At 45.1% G+C, this 25,529-nt stretch overlaps 1 protein-coding gene across 5 annotated transcripts in view; it reads right to left on the reverse strand.

Annotated features, from left to right (window-relative positions):
* Hipk2 (homeodomain interacting protein kinase 2) overlaps nucleotides 1-25,529 on the reverse strand; it is a 193,168-nt gene that overhangs the window by 50,814 nt on the left and 116,825 nt on the right. For all 5 annotated transcript variants that reach the window (XM_050147932.1, XM_050147931.1, XM_050147929.1 and 2 more), the window contains exons 3-6: nucleotides 7,629-7,752; nucleotides 7,096-7,215; nucleotides 5,109-5,195; nucleotides 1,308-1,492 (exon numbers count right to left, since the gene is read on the reverse strand). In XM_050147932.1, coding sequence (XP_050003889.1) covers nucleotides 1,308-1,492; nucleotides 5,109-5,195; nucleotides 7,096-7,215; nucleotides 7,629-7,752 — 516 coding nt within the window. The remainder of the gene's footprint in view (nucleotides 1-1,307; nucleotides 1,493-5,108; nucleotides 5,196-7,095; nucleotides 7,216-7,628; nucleotides 7,753-25,529) is intronic.

Raw genomic sequence — 25,529 nt, forward strand, 5'->3', positions numbered from 1 at the left:
CAGCTACAATCATCACAGCGTTCTCCAATGGTAAAGCCTTCACTCATCTTGTTCGTAACAGGCGGCCTCATCATCTATTTCAGAGACAAAAGCTGTCTGACAGGAACTCCCCCAACTTTCCTCTGCTATTCAGTGAACCTCGCAGACATCCCTACCTTTCTCCCGCCATCTTTTAGTGGCAGGGCCCACCTCTCCCCTCAGCTTAAACACTGGCTCAGAAGAAACTGACCACAGGCTATCTTTTCCCTTGAACCTCTTGCTTGCTACCAGGCTCTTCCCATTAGTATTTGCTTAGGTTTCCCCACTCTTCAGAAGCTTTCCTCTTGTCCCTCTGGACACACCTCTGCGTCCTCCCTCCTGTTCCACAGCCTCACACTCTGTAAGGCTGCCACCCACTACTCTGCTTGCACGTATCTTCAATCTGCTCAACAAGTTTCTGCTTGAAAATGGCTGTCACTAAGTTACCAGCACCCTCCCCGTTGTAAGATATTACAGACATTATTTTTTTTTCTAGATTACTGATATGTTAGCAGTTAGGTCTGTATTCAACACAAATCTAACCAGCCATTTCGTCTGCTTCTAAGTCTTTTAATGTGCTTTTGATAATAAAAGACAAAATCCTCCTTTGGCATGGCTTTCTCAAGCTTACTTCCGTGGCCTCGGCATGTCACTCAGGGTCCCAGTGTTTAGTCATGCTGGAGAGTTCACGCAGGCAATGCCCTGACTGCTCACATCCATCTTCTTCCTCGCCCTTCAGAGGTTACACTCGTGGGTCTTCTGGCCTGCTGAGTCAGCTCCTTGTTACACTGCCTCATTGCACCTCCTTTCTTCCGTGGTAACAGCCATTGTTTTATACCTTCTTCTCTGAAGACCATAGCTCAGTGTACCCCAGCACCTGCTAACAACTTATAGCAAGCAAGGAAATGGACAAATCCAAACAGACTAGACCAGGTCACTCCGGGACAGCTTTGGGACTCACTTTGGTACTGATGCTAGACTGCTTCAGGGCACTGTTGTTTTGTGTACTTCTTCCTTTGTGCACTGATACCCAAGGTCCCAAGGTCTCCCATGTTTCCTCCTTTTGCTACAACTGCAATCTTAGGTCCAATATAGCCCTTATAAGTTTTCTAAGTGCTTTCTGGGAACACGGATCCCCAGCTTTGCTTATGTAATGGATCACAATTGCTTTCAACTGCAACTGTACTGCACTGCAGCAGCAGAAACCAGAGGGCCAGAAAGCCTGAAGTCTTTACTATCTGGGCCTTCAGAGTGCTGCCCCGGTACAAAGGACAAAGCGGGACACTCACTGTGTACTATGGGGAAAGTCGAGCAGGTGTGTCATTGTGACAAAGGGGTGGTTCAGAGTTTCGATGGGAGTGATCCTCTTATCAGCATCTATGGTCAGCATCTTCTTTAATAGGTCAATGAATTCCCGTCGGTCTGCCTTCTCTACCAACATGTCACTCCCTTCCAAATCTGTTGTCATGTTCACCTGGAAGCAAACAGGGACAGGGGCGTAAGAGCCAGAGTATACCCTATAACCTCCTTCGATCTCAAGCCCATCTCAGCTGCCAGAGGGTAGATGGCCCTAGTGGAAGCCATGGTCTTGTGTGCTGCCACTGTCTGTAGGTCATGGTTTCTTATGCTGTAAGAACAGAATGGCCGAGGCAGTCAGGCACCAGGTAGCGGTGGGGGCAGAAAGACGCTACAACGGTCGATACTTGTAAATATATCCCAGTGATAAGGCACAAAACTGCTTCTGTTTTAACTGGCCAAGAAAAATGCAGCTTTTGTCACACCTTATTAAAATAACCACAGGATGAAAGGTTCTGGAGACTGATTGCATAACAAATACTCCTGAACTTTATGTTTAAAAAAGGCTAAGATGAGAAACTTTATGCTGTATGTTTTACTACAATCAAATAATGACAAAGAAATACACACACCCCTACCTCAGAATTTCTAAGATATAGCATAGAAGATAGAAAAAAGTTCATCCAACCGTGGAGGGAGAAAGAGCCTGGGTTCCCTCTTCCTTCACCTTCATGACATCTCCCTTCTCATAGCCCCTGAATTGGGACCAGAAAGATTTTAGTTTCTGTGTCCCCCGCAGTCACTTCCGGCCAAGGAGGTGTACCTGGACACAGGACTCTTCTCCCAATGCCAGGTCTATACTAGTATGGCCTTTAAAAGGCTTGCTTCGTGGTGCTTTCTATTTTTTTTTTTTTCAAGAGGGGCTCTGGGAAGCAATTCCAGTTTTCGCAGACCATTTAAGCTACTAATCAACTGACAAGGGTACTCTCCTCAGAAGCAGAGGCTCTGGCTGCACTCATCGTTGCTAAGAGGTGTGCTACGACTTCATTTCTCAGTATTTGAATAGAAAACTCATTCTGGGTTGCTCTGAGTTTGGACTAGTCTCTAACTAAAAACACCTAGTGATCTGGAATTATCTCTGACACAAAGGTAAGAAAAAGCCTCTGCTCGTGAGCTGACAGTGACTGAGTGGTCTGAATTGGATTCCCCTAAAAGCTTACATTCAAGTCCTGATCTGTGGAAGCTATAAATGTGACCCTGTTTGGAAATAGGGTCTTTGCAGATATAATCAAGTTAAGACGAGGCCATACTGGATTAGGATGGTCCTAAATCCAATAACCAGTGCTTTTATAGGAGAAGAGACCTGACACTGAGACCAGAGATGACACAGGGATAAGAGCCGGCCGAGGGTAAGGGTTAGGGGGATGCAGTTGCAGGGAAGGAATCCGAGGCTGCTAGGAGCCACGAGCAGCCAGGCATATGGGTGGGGTTCTCTAGCGCCTTCCAAAGGACTGTGGTTCTGAGGACACTGACACCATACACTTTTAGCCTCCAGAACTATGAGAGAATACATGGGTGTTGTCTTAAGCCCTCCAATTCACTCTGTCTTGTTATAGAGGCCCTATAAATTGACACACTGAACCAAGGGCATCAACTCCAACACAGCAATGGGCTGGACCTCTCAGCTCGGCAGTGAATGCCTGCCTAGCACATGCAGGGCCATGGGTTCAGGCCCTTTTAGCACCACATTAGTAAGGCTGGCTGCCACGTCCACAGCAGTGACTGCCGTGTAGTGACAAAATGCCTCTGCGCTGGCTTTTGCCTGCTGAAGGATTGGGGTTAGAGCTTCTTGGAGCGAAGCCCCAGGTGGTCCCCCTGGCAATCAGCAGTCCAGAGAGGACCTGATGCCCTAGGCAAATCTCGTATCTGGAGATGGCCCTGAGAGCGAGCACTCCTGACACCTTGCCTGATCTTTCTCTGTATTTCTTAATTTTCCTGTTTGCAGCTGACCGCTTACCAAGAGATCAAAGTACGTCCTTGGCTTGGCTCCACTGTTCAATAAAGCAGTCCTTGAGGAACTGAAGTATGCCCCATGCCACATGAGCCTGGGAAACTTTATTATTTATGAAACAGAAGCGGCTAAAGTTAAAATGTTACGAGGGAATCGTCATAGTGAATCAGATCGTCATAGTGAATCAGATTTAGAGAGAAAAGGAGAGTTAGAGAAAATTCCCCTTTATGAAAAGATTAGCTAGATCTCAGAAGCCCTGGAGTCTTTATAGTAAGAAGGAAAGAAAGGAAATTATTGATAACATGAGACTAGTTTTAATATATTGGTATAGGAACTATCATGAGAAAGTGAGAAAACTATTAGGGGATATGGAGCAAAGAATAAAAACTATATAGATGGAAAGCTAAACACAGGACCCTGAGAACTAGTCTCCCACAGTAGAAAGTAAATAATGGTGTGAGACAGAGTTCTAAAAGACAAAACAAAAACTAAAAGTCCTTGCCAACATCTTGAGCACGGAAGGGGGAACACGTAGAAAGGAGCACGTAGAAGAAGCTCTATTTTGGTTATGCTTAATCTTGATTTATGTCTGGAACCCTGAGTGGGGTGATGTAATGCACCTGCCAAGTTCTTTGATCTGTTTTGTACAAAAACTGAAGCTTTGCAGAAGTAAAGTTGCAGCAGATTTTCACTACACAGTGTGTCTGTCTGTCATTTCCCTTGCATCGTATCCTGACTATCCTATCCTTCACCTTGGTCCCCCGTGGGTGGTGGTCTCCGAGAGGGACGGTCCGTGGCAGCTGGCCATTACAATGGAGCTATCCTTCCTTCTTTCCTTCCTTTCTAATTTTTTTTCCATGTATTTTACATACCAACCACAGTTTCCTCTCTCTCCTCTCCTCCTGTTCCCTTCTAAGCTGCTCATAGCCCATCTACTCCTCCACTCCATTCAGAAAGAGGCAGGCCTCTCATGGGAATCAGCAAAGTAGGGCACATCCAGCTGAAACAGGACCAAACTCCTCCCCCTGCATCAAGGTTGGGCAAGAAAATCCACCATGGGGACTGGGTTCCCAAACACCAGGTCAAGCACCAGGGACGGATCCCACTGCTAGGAACTCCACAAACAGACCAAGCTACACATAAGTAGAGAGCCTAGGTCAGTCCCATGCAGGTCCAGAATTGGTGAGCTCCTACAAACTCAGGTCAGCAGTCTCTGTGGGCTCCTTTGTCTTGGCCTTGACCCCTGCCCCCTACCCCTGAGTCCTCCCCCTACCAACCTGGCTTGTACAACCCCTCCTCCCTTTCTTCAGGAGGACTCCTGAGCTCAGTTTTTTACTAACTCTGGCATACATTGTTCAAAAGTAAAGTCAATGAAGTAGGGTAGTGGGGGCTTCTACTCTATCCTGCTGTTGAATAAATCTCACTGCTGGTGGGTTTTTATTGATTGATTGATTTTGGTTTTTTGAGGTGGGTTTCTCTGTAGCTTTGGAGCCTGTCCTGGAACTAGCTCTTGTAGATCAGGCTGGCCTCAAACTCACAGACACCCACCTGCCTCTGCCTCCCGAGTGCTGGGATTAAAGGTGTGCGCCACCACCGCCCGGCTTTTTTTTTTTTTTTTTTTTTTTTAAGACAGGGTCTTTCTACTTAGCTCTAGCTGTCTTGAACTCACCATGTAGCCTCAGACTCACAGAGACTGAGTTCTGGGAGTAAAGACAGCACCAAACCCTGCCCTGAAGGCGTCTATTTTAAAGTGCTGTACTGCACACACATCCATAGAGCTTACCTGGGCCATATCATCCAAACAGTTAAAAATGTACTTTCTTGCTTCTTTTGACTTAATCCCCGTCTCAGCTTCATGGTCATCTGGTGTCTGTTTAGAAAAGGAAAACCTGGTAAGACAGCATCTCTTAGTCACTACATCTCAAGTGCTCGAGCTCCTGCTTCCCCCCAGGGTCTTTTCCTCACCTTATAGGGAAGGGAGACTTGGGCTCTGCTCTCTCCATCCACACTACATCTCATCTTCCTTCCTACTCTGACACAGCTACCAAAGATCCTGAAGAGAGCAGGAAAGCAACACCTCATGCCCTGCAGCTTCCCGTAAGCTGACGGTTAAGATTTCACTGTGGAAGACCAGCGTCCTTCCTGACATGCTTTAAATTTTTATTTTACTCAACACTCCCTTATGCCTACAGCTCCTAGCTGTTTCAAGGCACGTTAACTTACTAAATGCTCTTTATAACCATGACCATTAGGATGACTGCTATTCCCTACTACGATATATGGGAACACAAGAATACATAGCTCCGGGGACCTATCAGAGCCCCTGGCCAACAAGTGGCACCTGTTTGCAGAGCCTGTGCTCTGTGCTGCTCCCCCAAAGACCCTCAATACACTACTGGCTGGGAACCCACCGCGGCGACTTGGCATGGGATTTGGACTCATTCATGGATCTAAGGTAATTTATTCTGGCTGTAGGCACGCACACTCAAAGCAGCCCAATCCCTAAGAGCAGCTGAACTCAAAGAACCAGTTTCCTGGTAAACACAGAAGTAGTCATCTCCTACCCCCAACCTGGGCTCTTCTTCTGTCTACAGACTTCTTACTGGACCTGACCTTGACAACTCACTGCCATAATTATTGAATGTCAGGAGATCTGTTCATAGCCTGAGCACCTGCTTAACTTCCAAATCCCAACATTTATTTATTTAATTTATTTATTTATTTATTTATTTATTTATTTATTTATTTATTTATTTATTATGTATATGATATTCTTTCTGTGTGTATGCCTGAAGGCCAGAAGAGGGCACCAGACCTCATTACAGATGGTTGTGAGCCACCATGTGGTTGCTGGGAATTGAACTCAGGACCTTTGGAAGAGCAGGCAATGCTCTTAACCACTGAGCCATCTCTCCAGCCCAAATCCCAACTTTTTGAAAGTATGTATTATCTTTAAACTTTATTAGGATTTGGTTGGATCCTGTCAAAACCAAACCAAACCAAACCCACTAAAATTAAACCTACTGCAAAAAAATGAACATACAACATACTTAAGGTCTGTTTTTACTTTTTCCTTCCCAGGAAAAGTATGTTAATTTTAATTATGAGACACAAGTTAAAGTAAAAGCAAAATATGTTTCCATTAAGGTAAAATCACCAAGAGTTCATGGTGTCCAGCAGGGCCCGGATGAATCAGATCAGCCTTCATCCCAAGGGCTTGTAACATTTGCATTGCTTAGGCTGCTTTCATTGCCTGGGCAATGTCAACCAGTCTATACTAGGAAATTCCCTCTGTACCCTACAGGGCCCAGTACAAATATTCTTTCTCAGCTTGGCCCCTGGCCTAGCTTTTCCTTGGCTCACTTGGATCACTTGTGTTTCTCACATTCTTTCCCCCCAAGAGGAAGACACTCCATTTGGTAGCCCAGAGCTTGGGGCATTAGTCCTATCCCCCCATGGACAGTGAGCTCCCTAAAGGTGAGGTATGGCAGCTTCATCTACCTAGCACAAATTAGTCACCAGGGATCACGTCCTATAAATCCAGCAGTCTTTCCAGGGGATACAGCCTCTCAGGCAGCAGGAGGCCAAAGGAACAGATCTTTCAAACATTCAGATCCAACCACACCTTGCATTCACAACTATATTCTACATTCCCATCTTGCTGGTCAAATTAAAGCTATCAATTTGAAAATTTCAAAAGCTCATTTTTGTCTTTCCTTCTTTCTTCACTATTGGGCCACCAGAGTGGAATGGAGGGGTGTTTTTCCTACCTTTAGCCTCCATAAAGGATATGGAGAGTCGGTGTCACGGTTGAAAAACCTAGTTGTCTTTGTCCCTGCACTTAATAAATATTCCGCTGGCAAACCCTGTGTTTGTGAAATATACCGAATCTGCAAGAAAAAATGAGAAAGAGGTCGGGGCTTTTCCTGTCACTGTACATATGGTATACTGATGACTCTAGCGGCTTTGAGAAAAAATGGAATTATTAGTTTTAGAGGAAAAAAAGGAGCAAAGAAACACACACACACACATACACAGGGTGGAGAGATGAGATAAGAAAACAAAGGAGCCAAGAAACAGACAGACAGACAGACAGACAGACAGACAGACAGACACACACACACACACACACACACACACACACACACACACACAGTGGGGAGATAAGAGGAAGCCAGGCAAGAGAGACAGTAAATCAGCCCTTAAGAATATCAGAGGCCAGAGTCTAAGCGAAATGGTAATCTAGGATTGTCTGGATGGAGAATGAAGCCACACAGCGAATTCTTGTGTCACCCAGACCTACCTGATCATATTCGGAAGCTCCTGGATATAACGGCCAGCCCAGGAACAGCTCAGCAATGACACAACCAAGGGACCACATGTCAATAGCCTCACAGAATGGCAAACCAAGGATGATCTCAGGGGCCCTGGAGAGGAACAATGGGAAGAACCATTGGTGCTCTAGCTCTCTCCTGGGGAACACCATGACTGCCTGTGTGGGGTCTGTGGTCTTTAAGGGAGGCCTGCATTGCGATGACGTCTCCAACCTTGGCTTTATCATCTAGTTAGAAGAGGACATAGTTAGCCTGGCAGTGCAGAGTGGGCAGGTGGGTGACGCATGTCTGTGGGTGTCACACCATCACACTCTGGCCACACGCTCATGAACTGATAACAACAGCAGAAGCAGTAGGGAGTTAGTTTTCGTAGCTGAACACCTGGAATTCTTTATAAAGAACGCCTGGTTTTTAAAAAAGGAATTCTGAAACAGTCTACTTTCAGGCATACATAAAAATAGCTGCCCCCAACTGAAAATAAGGCAGTTAAGGCCAATAACCATTCTTCATGGTCTTTGTTTCAGGCATCAGTGTCACAGTTCCTCAGAGGAACACTGTTATTACTCTTCCCACCAGTTTCTAAGTGGCTAATCTCTATGAAAGTTCTTCAATGTTACAACTGTAGAACCCCATTCATGAATAGACCATCTTGAGAGTCAACCAGAATTCCATTATAAACCCACCAAACAGATCACTTCTGACTGTAGGACCTAATGTCCCTGCAAATGACAGACAAGGTCACATCCTAGAAATTTCAAAGAAATTTTAAAGAGGAAAGTGCACATGTATTTGGTATCTAAAACCAGACTACAAAATATACCTTCTTTTAAGTTTTATTAATGTACATGTGTGTGTATTTGTTTGAGGGACAAGAGGACACTAGGTCCCTTGGAGCTGGAGTTAGAGGCAGTCGTGAGTTACTCAACATGGATTCTGGGAACCAAACTTGGGTCTTCTGGAAGTGCACCAGCCATCTCTCCAGCACCTACATCTTCTGTTTTAAGCACCTGTCCTGACTAGGTAATACTATGCCTTGGTACGAGACAGGCTCAGGGTTTGAGGGGTAACTACAGTAGAGCTGCTTTGAATGTGCTCAGTGCATTGTGTTGACAATGAAATGCTTTAGCTTAACCTGCCTCCTCTATGAGGTTTCCATGCCACAGAGCCATGTCAGAGCACTGCTGTGCCACACTTTAGAAGTTGGGGTGGGAGTGAAGAGCCAAGGGTCTTTCTGCAAGTTTGGTCACCTTTCTCCTTGCTGGGATAAAGGAAAGGAGGTAGTAATGAAACCACTTCTATCAGCCTCACATCTTCCCCTTTTAGCGCAATACTTTTTGATTATAAAACAGCCATCGTCACCTCTTTTTAGATTTGCCCTTATTGCTACCATTGTGTGTGTATATGGAGGCCAGAGGACAACCTTGGGTTTCAGTCCTTAGGAGCTACCCAGGCTGTCTCACTGGCCTGAAACTTACCAAGAAGTCTAGGCTGGCTGGGAAACAAGCCCTAGGGAAGCTGCCTGTCTCTGTCTTCCTAGTGATGGAATTACAAGCATACACTATTATTCCTGGGTTTTGTTTATTTGTTTATTTATTTTTTTTGAAACGGGGTTTCTTTGTGTAGCCCTGGCTATCCTGAAACTCTCTCTGTAGCTCAGGCTGACTTTGAATTTGCAGAGATCCACTTGCTTCTATCTCCCGAGTGCTGGGATTAAAAGTGTGCACTACCACTACCTGGCTCATTTCTGGATTTTATTACAGGGGTCCTGGAGATTAAACTCAGGTTACCAAGTGAGTTATCTCCCCTATGAAATAGTATTGAAAAACAAAATCCCAAGTGTTTTGCTGCAAAGTTTTGGTTTTTTTCTGATATATGTGTGCTTCTGTGGTGCTACTATGGTTGCTCTGAGTAGCAAGAAGAGTGTTACAGTTTGGATATTGAATGCCTCCCAGAGACCTGTGTACTTATTTAGGGGTTGGTCTCCAGTGTGGCACCATTGGAAGGAGGTGGAATATTTAGCAATTTGAACCTAGTGGAAATTTCACTGGGGATAAGCGCTTATAAGAGACTGTGGGTCACTTACCCCTGAGTCTTTCCCATGTGGTATGAAAGGTTTGCTTTGCTATATACTCCTGCCTGTGTGCTGCCTCAGTCAATCCTTATACTGGAACTTCCAAAACTGGGAGCCAACTGAAGTCACTTCTAAGTAAACTGTCTTAGGCATTTCCTAAGGGTGAGGGAGAGTTGGCTAGAACAGAGGAGCATCACTGCTAGGAACAAAATTGCCTTGATGCCATCTAAAAGGTATTCCTGTCCCCACTCATTCCCTGTTAGAAGCAGCTGCCAGCCCCCCCCCCTCGGCCTTTGTTTGCTCTAGTGCAGTTAGTACCTATGTGTGTGGGCTACTGAGGTTGCTCGTGCTCACCAACATCCACAAGCTGGGGTGCCTGTGCCTGTTCTACAGTGTATGCCCACCTCGATGAGCTTTGATCCCATCACCTGCCTAAGTCACCTGTATCTTGGAGACCCTAGTCCAGGACTCCCAAACCTATTTCTCATGATGTGTAACTAATGAGATAGCTGGCAGATGCCTTTGGAGATAGTCTATTCATTTAAGAAAAAAAAAATCACATCTCTTAGGAAGGGGATGCTTGAAAAGAATATCAGAGAAAAATGAGTGTTACAAGCTGCTTTTCTTCCTCCTCTCTGTTCTAGAGTCACATGTGGGTTCAGGTCTGTCCAAAAGAGTTCCTGCTCAGGCTTTCCTCAGCAGCCTGCCAGCTATGGTCCTCGTGTCTGGATGCATCACATCCCAGCCTCCAGCCCCCGTGTCAGGAACAGGTGTGTCTAGTTCCCTAGAGTCTTCCCTGCATCTGACAGTGGGCAATTCCTGTCAAGTTAATTGACTGGTTCTTGTGGCCTCCATGCTGACAGCTTCCAGTCTCTCAACCAGGCCTCTGTTCCTAGGGCTGTGCATGATATAAACATCGGGGCGTGCCCTGCAGACACTTTGGTGATGTCCTTTGGTAAGAAACACCACATATAGATTTCTGCAACTGCCTATATGAGCAGGGCCTGTGAATGTTGTTCTTTCTCAGTCTACCAGGAGAAAGAAATGGCAGCCACTCATGGTACTATGGTATGTACATACAGCAGAATATTTTTTTGCTTTGACCATAACGATTATATACTTAAGCACTTGACTAGATGAATGAAGACAAAAGAAATAGAAACCAGGTCTGTCTATGAAGGGCCTTCCAAGGTAGAAAGGCAACACTAAAACAAGGGACAAGAGTAGAAAACATGAGTGATATAAACACAGACATGAAAGAGCATCTAGCCCAGCACACACCATGCCTCAGCAGCGCCTACTTTGGTAAAACAAAACAGAATGCAAGGACAAAGTAAACAAACGTAAGCAAACCTCAAACACACATCTTTCCTTAATCCTTCTCTCTGTGTTAGCTGGAGTATCTGATTCCTCCACACACCATTTTTCATAGCAATGGCCTCCTAGAGTTCCTCCCTCTTCACAACATACTGACTTTGTAACTTTTCCTGGTGGGCTTCAGATGTGTTTACACTCACGAGCCCATACTACCAAGATTAGTATGGCCTTGTCATATACATTGGCCAGCATCTCAGCTCTACGATTGGAGAGCTGCCTTTCTCCTATACAACTGCCTATTGCTCCTGCTTTCCAATAGCTTTCCCTAGCTTTCTAGGGGGCCACTTTACCATACCCAAATTTCTTACCTGTTAATACCCTTTGCTAGAACATCCTCCTCCTTCATCCAAATGCTTCATGTCCCCTGTTCTTTTCCTTCTGTTCATTTCCAAGTGATTACCAAGATTTTTTGTTCAACATAAATAATATGCTGCACTAGGGATACCGCTCAGGAGTCGTGTACTTGCCTAGGGATACCGCTCAGGGGTCGTGTACTTGCCTAGGGATACCGCTCAGGGGTAGTATACCTACCTAGCAAGCACAAGTTTCTCAGCTCACTCTCCAGTATTACAAAAAAGGTATATAGAAATCTTAATTATTTAGATATGGGGTTGTTATAAGTATAATTAGTTAAGATGAAGCTGTACCATAGAGGGTGGGTTCTAATCCAATGACTGATGTCCTCATCAGGATAGGGAAATTTGGGCACAGATACTGAAAAGACTGCATTTATGTGCCACAAGTCAAGCAGCCTTGCACATGAAAAAGAGGAGCTACTTTTCCAAAGTAGGGGCGGTTGAGATATGATATGTGCCATGCTAGATGTTTTTCATGTCTACAGCCACAAAAAGGCAGGGCTACCACCCTGACTTTGGTCTTCTGGGCTCCTGAACAGCAACAAAGTAGCTGCTGTGTCAAGCCATGGATTTTGTGGTCCTTGTTTGCAGCACTAGGAAACCTGTAGAGCAATAGTGCTAGCCCTTAGAGGTTTAAATTTTACATCTAAATCTCAGTCTCATTTTGAACTGTCTTTCCCGCTCCGGGCTCATATCTGACAGCCTGGAACCTCATATGCTTTATCACAGTCATGTCAAAACTCACAGTTCTTCCTCTGTCTTCCTCATTCTACTAAATGGATCCAACATGCCCATCCCCAACCAGGACTGGTCTCCTATTCCCCTTTCCCTTTATTCCCCCCACCACCCACTTCATCCGTGTGCCCACATCCAAAGTCTACCTCAAATCAGTTCCTATTCCTCTTCTCCCCTGGCACTGCTCTGGCCCCAGCGACTGCTTCACTTAGCGCTGGCTCCAATAGCCACATGTTTCAAGTCCTCAGAGGCTCTTGCAGCACTCAGAATATATGAACACCACCCTCCCCAGTTAAGGACCCAATCTGCCCTTCCACTGTCACTTCAAATCACTGTCCGAGCTCAATAGGCTCTGGTGCCAGCAGTTTCTTTTCGATTTCCAGAACACCTTAAGCACCTGTGGGCCTGCAGCCTTCAGGTAATGTAGTAGTTGCTTCTGCTTCTGTGCTTGCCCCACAGCTCTCCAACAGCTGCCTCCACATCCTTCACATCTCCGCTTAATTGTCACCGCCACAGACAGACCTCCCCTGACACCAGTTAGTCTCCATCTCCAGTGCCATAAATGTCACTTTACAGCACTTTCCCCAATAACCTTCCTCCTGTCTCTCTCCCTCTACCAAGCCCACGAGGGTAGCACAGTGCTCGGCATTTAGTAGCCACTCAATCAATACAGATGTGTTGATTGAATAAACCTTGATTAAATATAAGAAAGTGTGAAAACATGAGTCAGGCTGGGAGTTCTGAGGCACTGCAGACAAAGGAGAGTGAAGGGGAGTCTTCACAAGGAACTAAGCCTGCGCACTGCTGCAGAAGACTCAACCAGGGATGAACAGGCACTGAGGCCCAAAGGGGCATGTGCAATAGCAGCCCATGCTCAGCTGCACAGGCACCTGAGTAAGAGAGACGGGGAAAGTCTGTGTGTATGTTGCAGACGCTAAAAACAACGGACAGCAAGAAAGGTGGCAGTGTGGAAAAGTGAAAGTGGTACCAAGGTCTTGTAAGGCTAGGAGTCCAGAGATTTAGTCCAAGCCCTCTTTTTTTTAGAGGGAAGGATCACTGTCCCTGCAGAGGACTAGACTGTACCACAAAGCTGCACACAGCTCAGAAGCCACTTTAGTTCCGAGATAAAACAAGCATTCCTCAGCCCACCCCTCTATTGCAGTCACGAACTGATCTCTTACGTTTGATTTCAGCCTTGCCTCACATCTCAGAGAATAAGTTCCACACATGAGACCTCTTTCTGATCTATCTTTCCCGCTCCCTACCCCTTCCAATCCTCGCTATTCAAACATATGCTGCTCACTTTGCGACTGCTGACTACACTTGTAGATCAAGATGTAGACACGAATGGCAGACTGCTGCAGGAGATACTAGCTGAGCACCTGCTACCCCAAAGAGCCATCCTGAAGAGATCTCCCTGGGATTATTTGGGGCAACATAAATCCTTTAAACATACATGTTAAAAGAAATTGCACCTAAGAAAATGGAAACCATTTCTTATATCTCAACAAGACATTAAAAATTCTATATTGGGGGGGGGGGAGGTTCATTGGCTAGCTCACGATAGCTCTGGCCAGCACTGAACTCACAGATTCACCTGCCTCTATATTTTGAGTGTTAGGATTAACAGTGTGTACCACATGCCTCACGAAATTATAGTTTCCAATAAAAGAATAAATTCTGTTATTTGCCTATCTGTCCTGTTTTAAATCTGTAAGGACAAGGTCTGTGTCTCATTTATTTTAGACTCCAAGCTACATACACTGGGGCTGCTCTTCAATAGCTATTTGAATCCTTGGGAAAGAAAGATACTTCCCAGGCCAGTGAGGTGGCTCAGCAGGTAAAGGTATTTGCCATGCAAGCCTATAGCAACCTGAATTTGATCCTGGGATCAGGGTAAAGGTGGAAGGAGAAAACTGACACACAATTGCCCCCGATCTTCACATGTATGATACTGCATACATAGCACTAATAATAGTAAATAAAATTTATTAGAAAAAAAGCCACACCTCTCCTTGGTTGCCAGCAATTCTTGGGAAAAGGAGTCCACTCTGCTGTGACTCTGCAGATACCTTGTTCCCGTGCTGTTAAACAACAAGGCTCTGAGCTCATGGAGGCTAAGTCACTTCTAAAGTTTGTTTCTTTCTGTTCCGCTTTTCTGACACATGCTCAATGGCTGTCAAAGCGTCCACTATTTCATGAAGCACTCTGACCAGTAGTCATTCAAAATTGGGTTTTGGCTTCAGCTGTACTCCCTCCCTCCCTTATTCAAATATTCAGCTATGAGCCACTATTATTCAGTGTTACTATGTGCCAGGCACTATGCTGGGGGCTGAAGATCAAACAATAAACTAAACTCTGGGGCTCCTTTAGAGGTCACTGTCTAGTCAGAGGCAGCCTCATACAGACAGTACAGCTGTACCACATGAAATGTGTACATAGGATATGAAGAAGGGCAAACTGGGAGAGGAAAGACAGAGTTGGGGGCTTCCCACAAGAGGTCTGAGCAGTCTTGGTATGTGGCAAAGCAGGGGCAACCTCCAGGCACAGGCAGTGAGTACTCCTCCCCTGTGTCATGGCTGTACTGCCAGTGCCAGGGGCATGGAAGGCACTTACTACACATTTCTAGAAGGAATGACTGCCAAACGCAGCTCCCCAGCAGTTCCCCCTGAGGCTGGCAGCATCATCTTGGCAGCTGCTGTGACAAGAAGCACACTGCCCTGGCTTCCCTAGGTTTGGGGGGCTGTGTCACTTCCATGGAGGCTGTTTCTGCTCTCAGGGTGGTGCCGGTGCAGGAAGAACCTGCACACATGGGTCTCTGTTCCGCAGATCACTCACTGACATGGCTGCTGCACACGTTCACTGCCATGGTGCCACCTCATGCAACCATTACTATTTTGGGACATCAAAAATACTTTAAACACATACATGAAGTGTCAGACAAAATTGTTCCCTAAGAAAGAGAGCTAGTGTTCCTTTCCAACATGACCATCACAGGACACTGAACACGCCAATGTTCTATGGGAGATTTTTAAAAAAACCTGTCAATTTCAACACAATAATCAGTAAAGCTTTGATATTTAGCTCCACTATTCTCTTGACTGCACAAGAGTTAAGTTATTCCTAGATCAGTTCAGATCATGTGACCCTGCAGAGGCTGGCCTTCAAGAGAGACATGAAGACTGCAGTCAGGAGCCCCGTGACCATGGGTCTAATCCTAGTGCTATTAGACACTGGCTATACACCTTATTCCAGAATGAGGTTCCAGAAAGAAGATTAAATAGAGCATGGTAGAAAATACCTCACATAAGGTCTATCTAGGGCAAGGCATGGCACTCAAACAACACTGAAAACACTAAATCCCCTATTATCTGACTTAATTTTTTTTTTTCAAGACAGGGTTTCTCTGTGTAGCCCTAGCTGTCCCAGAACTAACTCTTGTAAACCAGGATGTCCTCAAACTCACGGAGATCCACCTGCCTCTACCTCCCAAGTGCTGGCATTAAAGATGTGCACCACCACCGCCTGGTAATCTTAATTTATATGGCAGCAATCAAACAAAAAGAATACCTCTTTTCTGTTTTCATTTCCGGTGCTCTGAATTCAACCCAGGGCCTCGCTTATGCTAGGAATGTGCTCAACACTGTTACTTCCCTTGCTCCTTTTTGGCATCTCAAGGATGCCGTTTCCTCTTACACACTGGAACCCACAGTCACAGACCGCTCACCCCACTCCAGAAACAGAACTGGGCCTAGACCCCAGTCTTCCATTTATTTGGCAATAGATGGCAGCAGCATGCACGAAGCTACAAGGCTAGGACTGAAAATGCAGCCCCTGTCCTGTGCTGTGGGCAGTCCTTCTATCAAGCTGGTAGTTGTGATGCCAGAGTGATGCCCTGGGAACAAAGCCCAGGGAAGAGGCCTAAGGATCCAGTGGAGAGAGCTGACTCTGTGTGTGCTCCCAACACTCAGTGCAGCAGAGGTCTTGATGCAGGAGTCAGGCACATATTCTGCTCACCCCAGTAGTCTCAGCTAACCAGAGGCCCAGAGTCAAGGTCTTACCCTTGTTCACAATGCTCGGATAAAGCAAGGTTCACGTGCATTCCTGATATGGGTGATCAGTCTGCAGCTCATTTAGAGCCCAGGGAGAGCTGAGCATTTCTGGGAAAATGCGACTCAATTTCTCCTAGTTTTATTTCACCCTCTATAAAATGTGATTATTAATCTTACTTTTTCTCTTGTCTGTATAGTAGCTTATGAAGATAAATTATGGCCAGTAGAATTATAAAGCGGTTTGAACTCCTTGGAAGCAAGAAACTGTAATAGTCCCTAGTATTTTATAATCACTAATATAATAAGGTATACTCAAATTGAACTGCAGTGAAGAAGTCTGTTCCCACAAATATATGTAGATTGAAAGTAACCTCAGTATGGCTGGGGCAGAAGCAATCAAAATGTAAAATTGTATTTCAGACGGGTTGTTAAATCTTAAGTTTCTATTGCAAAACTAAGGAGACTTGGCAATACTGTCATGAGTTCTGAGCCACTGCTGAGACTGGTGACCTGCAGTGAAGGCATGGAACTACATCAAAGCAACATGGAGACCAAGAAACAGTAGCAGAAATCTAAAGGGTGGAAAGGAAAAGGTGAGTTGAGAGGAACTAGAGCCAGAAACACGAGAGATCCGTAGAAAATAGCCTACACAGTAAGGGCTAGAGAACACCTTAGGGTACCACCTACAAAGAGAATATAGTCTTGGTTCACAGGCAGGGCTACCAGGAAAACAGTTCTGCATCTATAGAAATGAGACCTTAACATAAAGCCAGCCACACTGAATCTCATAGAAGAGAAAGTGGGAAGTACACTTGAATGCATTGACGCAGAAGATCACTTCCTAAAAATAACCCCAGCAGCACAGACACTGAAAGAAACAATTAATAAATGGGACCTCCTGAAACTGAGAAGCTTCTGTAAAGCAAAGGACACGGTCAACAAGACAAAGACAGCCTACATAATGGGAAAAGATCTTCACTAACCCCACATCAGACAGAGGGTTGATCTCCAAAATATATAAAGAACTCAAGAGGGCTGGAGAGATGGCTCAGAGGTTAAGAGCACTGACTGCTCTTCAAGAGGTCCTGAGTTCAATTCCCAGCAACCACATGGTGGCTCACAGCCATCTGTAATGAGATCTGGTGTCCTCTTCTCGCCAGCAAAAATACAGACAGACAGAACACTGTATACATAATAAATAAATAAATCTTTAAAAAAAAAGAACTCAAGAAAATGGAAATCAAAAGAACAAATAATTTAATAAAAAAAAGTGGAGTACGGGCCTAAACAGAGAACTCTCAACAGCGGAATCTAAAATGGCTGAAAGACACTTAAGGAAATGTTCAACATCCTTAGTCATCAGAGAAATGCAAATAAAAACAACTCTGAGATTCCATCTTACACCTGTAAAAATGGCCAAGATCAAAAACACTGATGACAACTTATGCTGGAGAGGTTGTGGGGTAAAGGGAACACTTCTGCATTGCTGGTGGGAGTGCAAGCTGGTACAGCCCCTTTGGATATCAGTGTGACAATTTCTCAGAAAATTAGGAAACAACTTTCCTCAAGATCTGGCAATACCACTTTTGGGTATATATCCAAAGGAGGCTCAATCGTGCCACAAGGACATTGTGCTCAACTATGTTCATAGCAGCATTGTTTGTCATAGCCAGAACCTGGAAACAACCTAAATGCCCCTCGGCTGAAGAATGGATAAGGAAAATGTGGTATATTTACACAATGGAGTACTACACAGCAGAAAAAAATAACAACATCTTGAAATTTGCAGGCAAATGGATGGAGCTAGAAAACATATTGAGTGAGGTAACCCAGACCCAGAAAGACAATTATCACATGTACTCACTCATAAGTGGTTTTTAGATATAAAACAAAGAAAACCAGCCTACAAATCACAATCCCAGAGAACTTAGACAACAATAAGGACCCTAAGAGAGACATACATGGATCTAATCTACATGGGAAGCAGAAAAAGACAAGATCTCTTAAGTAAATTGGGAGCATGGGAGCCATGGGGGAGAGTTGAAGGGTAGGGGAGAGGCAGGGAGGGGAGCAGAGAAAAATTTAGAGCTCAATACAATCAATTAAAAAAATAAACAGTGATGCAAGCCTGGCTAGTCCCAGGTCAACCAGGGATTTTTTTTTTTTTAAATACAACACCTTCAGCAAACCAGAGGGGTAGCTGTTGTGATTTGTATTGGCAGTGTTAGCGCTGGAAGATTTTCCCGTGCGTGCACTAATACACATGTATTTTCCGGTGCTAATCCTTGATTTCTAGGGATATTCCATCTCTGCCAAGGACACCATCAAAATCAAACTTTAGTTCTGTGCTTACATATGGAAGAAAAAGTTGGCTCTGGAACACAAACTGACTATAACACAAAAGCCTCTAATAATACTGGTGGACTGAAGCCAGCTCTCAGATGTCCAAGATACATTCTTACACCAGCATTCCAATGCGCAAGTATGTGGTAGAGGAGATAAAGCAGAGCAAATACACAGTTAGAGACATGTATTTGTCACTAATTTGGCTTGACAACATGTAAAAACCAAGGAAGAAGGGAAAGAGGAAAAAATAAAAACAAACTCCTGACTATGAGTGCATATCTCACTGGGAAATGTTCCTAGGAAGAAACAACTTGATCCTTTCTAGGAAAAGCCACAACGGTTCATCTCAAAAACACTCAGCAGCTCTGAGATTCCCAGAATCCTCACCTTCCTGGCAGTGCTGTGCTTACATTGCCTGTTTCTGGCCTGGGTGGCCTAAATCTTCCAGTCTATGGTATTTTACCAGGAAGTCAAGTTGCTGGAGAGAGCCTGTCCAGGACTGCAGCGCCAGGGTGAGCTGTATGCCGGGGCCGTTTGCCGAACTATACACTCAACCAAAGCTAGTGGACAGTTAGTTACTAGCTAGCCCAGGACCCCAGTGATGAGATCTGCTGGCGTCCACATAACGATTTGTTTTTCACTCATAAAATTCCAGGTGCTTGTAATAATTAAAAAATCTTGTTTCACTTTTGTTGGGAAAGACAGACACAAAGAAGTATACAGCAGGGCTAAGAGTTGATTCAGTACACGAAGTGCTTGCTATATAAGCAAGGTGACCTGAGTTTGATTCCTAGCACCTGTATGGAAGCCCAGAAGTAGTAACCCGTGTTTGTAAACCCAGTTCTGGAGAGTGGAGAGAGGAGGACCCTCTTGGGGTTTTCTGATTAACCAGAAGTTCCAGGCCAGCACGAGATCCTGTCTCAAAACACCATGGGGATGGCTCCGAGGAATGACAGCTGAAGCTGACTTCTGGCCTTCATATGGTCACACCAAAAAGAGAGGGAGGGAAGAGAGCGCGAAGAGAAAGAGAATGTGGTGTGTTCACCGTGCGCATGTGCACACATACAGAGACAGACACAACAAAAGTGACTGGAAAGCAAAGAGCGTCCCAGAATGTCAAGATCCTCTTGTCCCTAACACACTGTCCCCTCTCCTCAGAGGGGCTCTGCAGCATGTTCTTTATGCTGCAGACACACAAGATGACTGAAGTGGATACCCAGCCTCACGAAACTCCAGACAGGCTGTGTAAGAAGAAACTTGAAAGAACAGAGCTAAGCAGAGAGAGCCACGGGCTTTCGGTGACATCTCCTCACAGCTCCTTCTGCTAAGTTCTTCTTCTGCTTTGTTAAGTCTGTTGACTAAAGCTGAGAACTAAAGTTGGGCAGATATGGCTTCCACAGGAAAACCTGCTGATACTGGGGAGGGCCAACCCAAACCCCTCTGTCCCAGCTGTCACACAGCTTTCTGAGGGCAACCACTCTTTCCTTTACCCTGGGAGGAAATTCAGAATTCAATTCTTACGGATTCACTGCACAAACAGCATCTTCCCGATATTCGACCTGGTGACACATGTGGAAGCTACCACCAGAGTGAAAATGGATGTCATGGCATGGAAGGGACAGCGTCTTCCATGTGAACCTAGTATCCAAGGGCTCACTTTCTACCTCAGAGAAACAGTGATATTACCTACCTGACACTTTACTGATTTAAATGCCACAATCTCACTGCTTTAACATTTAGCTTCGACTGGTTCATTCTGAGTGCTCAGTAAATGCTTGTTGGGTGAATGAACACGAACAGAAGAGTGTCAGTACTTTCCCTCCCATAGTGTCCTGTGCCTGGCCTGCAGAGGCCTTCTGTATCTCTAACCCACAGACAAGTGACTGCACCAGACAAGGTTCATCTCCTTCCACCCTCATCTGGTCATTGTAGGGTTAAATAGCAAGCCACTATCTATTGCTGCTGATTAGTGATTAAAGAGAAGACTCTGACAATGGAAATTATTCCTTCTTGGAAATGGAGGTACATTTGGTGTCACTGACTGGAATCAGACCAATTCAGAGAACAGAAGCCAGAAACCTGAGCTATGAAAGAGACCCCACAGAACACGAAGGCGATTCACTGCAATGGCAGGGAAAGCACCGGAAGTTTCTTTCTGTTCACAGTATCAAGTAGAGGATTACTAAGAACCAAGGGCCAAAGCCTGCTAACATCCTGTAGAGCAAGTTCTCAGAAGAACCTTGGAGCTAGCTGATTGGATATGCTGACCCTGTAAGTACAGGGTGTGGCTATCTCCAAGCAAGAAGGCATTCATGAGTCTAGATGAGCCACAGGGATGAGGCCAGCTCTCAGGAAAGTGCACATGATCCTGGCTTTGCCAGGAAACCACGCTTGCAAAGGGGACTTTCAAGAGCATGCCCTTCAAGTCCAAGGAAGTAAATGCCCACAGAACAGGCTTAATCATGGCTCATTGTCTCACAGTATGTCCCCTGAGATTTGCCAAGGGTCAGGACAAGGGAAGAGCTCTCACAACTGTTGGCTGGTTGCTTCAGCAGAAGTTAGGAACAGGAGTATTCTGCTGGACAAGGGGGGTTATAAACTCTAGCCAAGAGCATCTTATTTAAGGGATAACTTTCATTATTCAAGAGCTAGGAAAGTAGAGGGAACAAACAAAACTAAACCCAAATTTGCTTTGTTTGTCTCGGTCCCGCAAGAACACGCAACTGTCTCTTTAAATCTGCCACTAGAGGGTGCAGAAGTGTAGCAGGTAGGCAATCTGAATGTCATTCGAACCATCAATTCCCACAGGGATGGATGACATTTCTATGCCCTGGTGACAGCCACTGAATCCTGGAACACCTACAGCAAACTAAGCAGAACACAGACAATCTTTCTGTTGGTGCAAGATGCCGAGCTATTCCCCCAGGTGGCAATACCATTGCCCTATGTTCCCATAAACTGCTGGTTTTATTATAACAATGAGGCCTCTTTTGCAATCCAAGAGCTGGGACTGCAGGCAGGCCTTTGGAATGGAGCAACATTCAGCAAGAGATTAGAGTGTTCATTTTGTTCTCATGAATACCAAACACTACTCTAGCAGAGTGAGCTAACTGGTGGGTACTGGAACTAAGGAGTTCCCACAGCTGGGGATGAGAAGTGGAGAGGCAGGAAAGAGGATGGACTTATACAGAGAGCCGATAAGGAGGGCTGAGAGGCAGTACTCTCCACCAAACACTCATTTCCTGTCATTGCCTCCATCGCTTTCAGCACAGCTATGTATCTGGGACCCCCCTCCCCCATTTCCTGTCTCTCCAAGTCTTTCCACTTAGACCTTGTCTCCTCCAGAGCTCTTACCAAGAGGAGGTGCTCTCTTCTATGTTCCCACTTAAATTAGAATTGTATCCCACTTTCACTGATAACCTGTCTTCTTAAATGAGAAAAATCTAGTCAGCCTTGCATCTAGACTGGAAGCATCTTGGGGCCACAGGCTCCGCATCTCGCCATTGCACCTTGTGGTACCCAGCAGAGCCTTATAGCAGTAAGTGGGAGGTGTGAACAGATGCTGCCTGGCTTCACAATGATGGTTGTGAAGATGGCAGTTCAGTCAAGCACCTTTTCCTCCTACCATAAAAATGCAGTAAATGGTTTATCACACTATGTGACAGCAGTTTCTCATCATTTTTAAGGAAAGAAGGAGGAGGGATTGAGCAAACTCTTTGAGTTCTTACTTTATAATGTGGGAAATTGCAGGAGAAACAAAAAAAAAACCCTACTTTTAGTAGAAGTATGATATGGGTAGTTTATACACTTAAAAACATATGTACAAACTGACTTGGTGGTAGGGAAAAAGAACACGCATGAACATGTGGATGTTCCATATATACACACATCTGGAGATGAACATGTGGATGTTCCATATATACACACATCTGGAGATGAAGAACAGTTACAGAGAAAGGGAGTGAGGAGACTAGATAGAAAATCTTTTTTAAAAATCATCTAATTACTTCCCCAGGCAATTGAACAGATATTTGAAATGATGGCCACAATCCCAGAATGAAGACCTATGTTTTCTTGCTCCCAAAGAAGAAGAGCTTGCAACAGCATCTGTACCAGCCAGTGGGGTCTGCAGGCTGTCCTGCACTCCCTGCGGACAGAAAGGCCTTAGGGAGACAGAACCCCACTGATTTCTTGAGGCAGTGCTAGTGACTGTGGTGGGCATAGCACTGTGCACAGCAGGTACTCAGCAACAATTGACAAACAACTCACCAACTCAGCAGCTCAGGTGGGAAGGTTCTCGCCTAGAACCATCACGTTCTTTTTCATTTGGCCTTAAAAACTGACTTGAAAAAGAAAGAAAATTAACAAAACTCCCAAATACTCTGAAGATTCAACTGAGAGTCAATTCTAAAGCTAAGTGAAACCTTGCCTTGTTAGAAATTCTGGCTTGGATAAAAATCCCACAGAAGTTTTCTTGGTTGGTTAACCTAATTGCTCTCAGCAAACACATGCATAAAGCAGCCCGGGTAGATACACAATGGATGTTTACTCAGCCATACAGAATGAGATTATGTTGTTGTAGGAAAATGGATGGAACTGGAGACCATCACGTCAAACAAGAGAAACTCAGCTCAGGGCAATGCTGTTACAGAGGCAAGTAGACCCATTCCCAGCTGCCTTAGTCTCTGCACTCTGAAGACATTAGGGAACAGAAAATGGGTTCATTTGCACTTTGGTCAAGTGCGTGCGTGTGTGCATGTGTGTGTGTCTCTGGGTCTAATGTCCTCCCCCCCCCCCCAGGTCTGTGGTCACCTTACCATTTTTACAAAGCCATGAGCCAAAGCCTAAAACATACACAAATTTAGCTGTGAGACAAATTAACAAGCCTTTTCCCGGGGGTAAGAGGGGCTGGGCTCCAGATGGCCTCCACATAAAACACTCTCAGAGAGTATTTTATTCAAGTATAGATTAAGGAAAATAGAGTCTTAAATTTCACTCTTGGAGTCTTCGGTTGTGTGAACCCGTCCTAGGCCTTGCAGAATTTTTTGTTCCTGAATCCATTCCTATCATAGGTAAAAAGGGTTTTGTGTAGTGGACTTTGGAGCTTATATTTGGAGGGCAGCTCCAAGATACAACTCCCTTATGCCTGTTAAACATACCAGTTTTGCAGTTAAAGAAGGCAGTAGTCTGATAGAAAAAGGGAGGGGCCTAAGAGTCCCTCTTTAGAATACCCCATGTTTCAGGGCTTCAGTGTAGGATATATGACTATAGTATCACGTTTTATTTCAGGAAGAATCTAGACTCAAATAACAATAACAACAACAACTAAACAAAAAACTACCAGAGTAGAAAAAGTAAAAGGGAAGGCTATTTGGGAAGAGGAAGAGACCAGCTGGAGGAGGGAAGGGTAGGGAAGAGTAATCAAAATTGGGGGCAAATATGATCAAAATATGTTATATACTCCTTTGAAAAGGTCTTAGTGGAGCAGAGCATGTTGGTGTACACCTGTAATCCCAGCCCTGGGTAGAGGCAAAAGCAGAAGTAGGAGGATCGCACCGCCAGCTCCAGGCCAGCCTAAACTACAGTGAGACTTTGTTTTAACCTATGCTCTCTCCCCTCCCACAAAGAGAAAGAGCATAATTCATTATTTTATCTAACTAATATGTACTAATAAAGAAAAGACCAGTGAGGTGGACTCGCCCATCACTCCCTCTTCTGGGCTTCCATGACCAGATCAACGGACCACCTGTGAGAGTAAAGCACTGGAGAGCCAGCTAAGCTCAGGACAGATGGGGACGGGGTTTTGTGAAGTGGACTTGGAATCATAGCCCCCAAACTGGTCATTATCCTCCAGGCCTGCACCACTGTCCCACCACACTGCTTACACCCTCCCAGCCACCAGAGGGTTCTACTGTCTGGTTGCAGGTTTGGGTTGGCCCTCATTCCTCCTGGGTTTGGCATCATCACTGAAGTCCATTCCCCGATTTCTCTGCTTGGCAGGGAATATAGGACAGAGGGAGTGGATGCCACTGGGAGTTTCCTTTCCTCATAAGCATTGTGTCCAGTATGGACAAATATTTGTGTAGCCTCTGTATTCTGCATTAACACTACGGCAGACCATTAATGATTATATTTTTCATTGTAGAGCAAAGTACAGGAGAGAAGGTAAACTCCCAGTAGGAAACCAAAAATGCTAAGGGTGGGCATCTTAAGGTATGATTCAAAAACAATATGGGAAATGGCAGAAGTGTATTTCCTCTGTTCTAAAGGGAAGTTCAGGAAAAGGTCAGAAGAACAATGCAGGCCATCTATCACACAGCCTCTCCCCTAGAAAGGCTGCTTCCACACTGCAGCTCATTTCTCAATTCTATAATTACCGCCCCCCACCACCACAGATTGCACGCCACCACGGCCTTATGAATTATACATGTCATTTCCATTTACTAACACCAGGACTTGGTGGCCCTGCCAGGGTGGGTGGCTTCAGGGACTGGGCCCATACAGTGTTCCCTCAGGTATACATCCAAATGTTACAGGCCCCATACAATGTTGCTAGTGGTGACCTTCAATTCTCAGCCTTTGGTTTTGTTTATTGAACGAACAAGAATTGGCTACTAATTGGGGAGTTCCCTTAGGGGTAAATAATATTGGGGCACCTTTCCTTCCCCTTAGCATTTTTATTCAAGCTAAATCTTGTTAAAATGAAAATAAAGGGTTATCTTGAAAGAGGCTATAACAGCATGGGGCCTAAAGTGTGTGTGTTTGAGAGCATCAGCAGCACCCACCTGTCTTGTTCTTTGAGTTGGTGTGTGGATCAGTCAGGGGTACCAGAGCGGATACCGTGGCAGAAACTGGGGGATCCCACTCCCCCAATTAACTGACATGAGATGGCAATGAGGCTTTGTGCAGTGGACTTTGGAACGTAGCCCCAAA

This window comes from Alexandromys fortis, unplaced genomic scaffold (assembly GCF_014885135.2).
Source record: "Alexandromys fortis isolate MF-2015 unplaced genomic scaffold, M_Fortis_MF-2015_v1.1 scaffold_57, whole genome shotgun sequence".
NCBI classification, from domain to species: domain Eukaryota; kingdom Metazoa; phylum Chordata; class Mammalia; order Rodentia; family Cricetidae; genus Alexandromys; species Alexandromys fortis.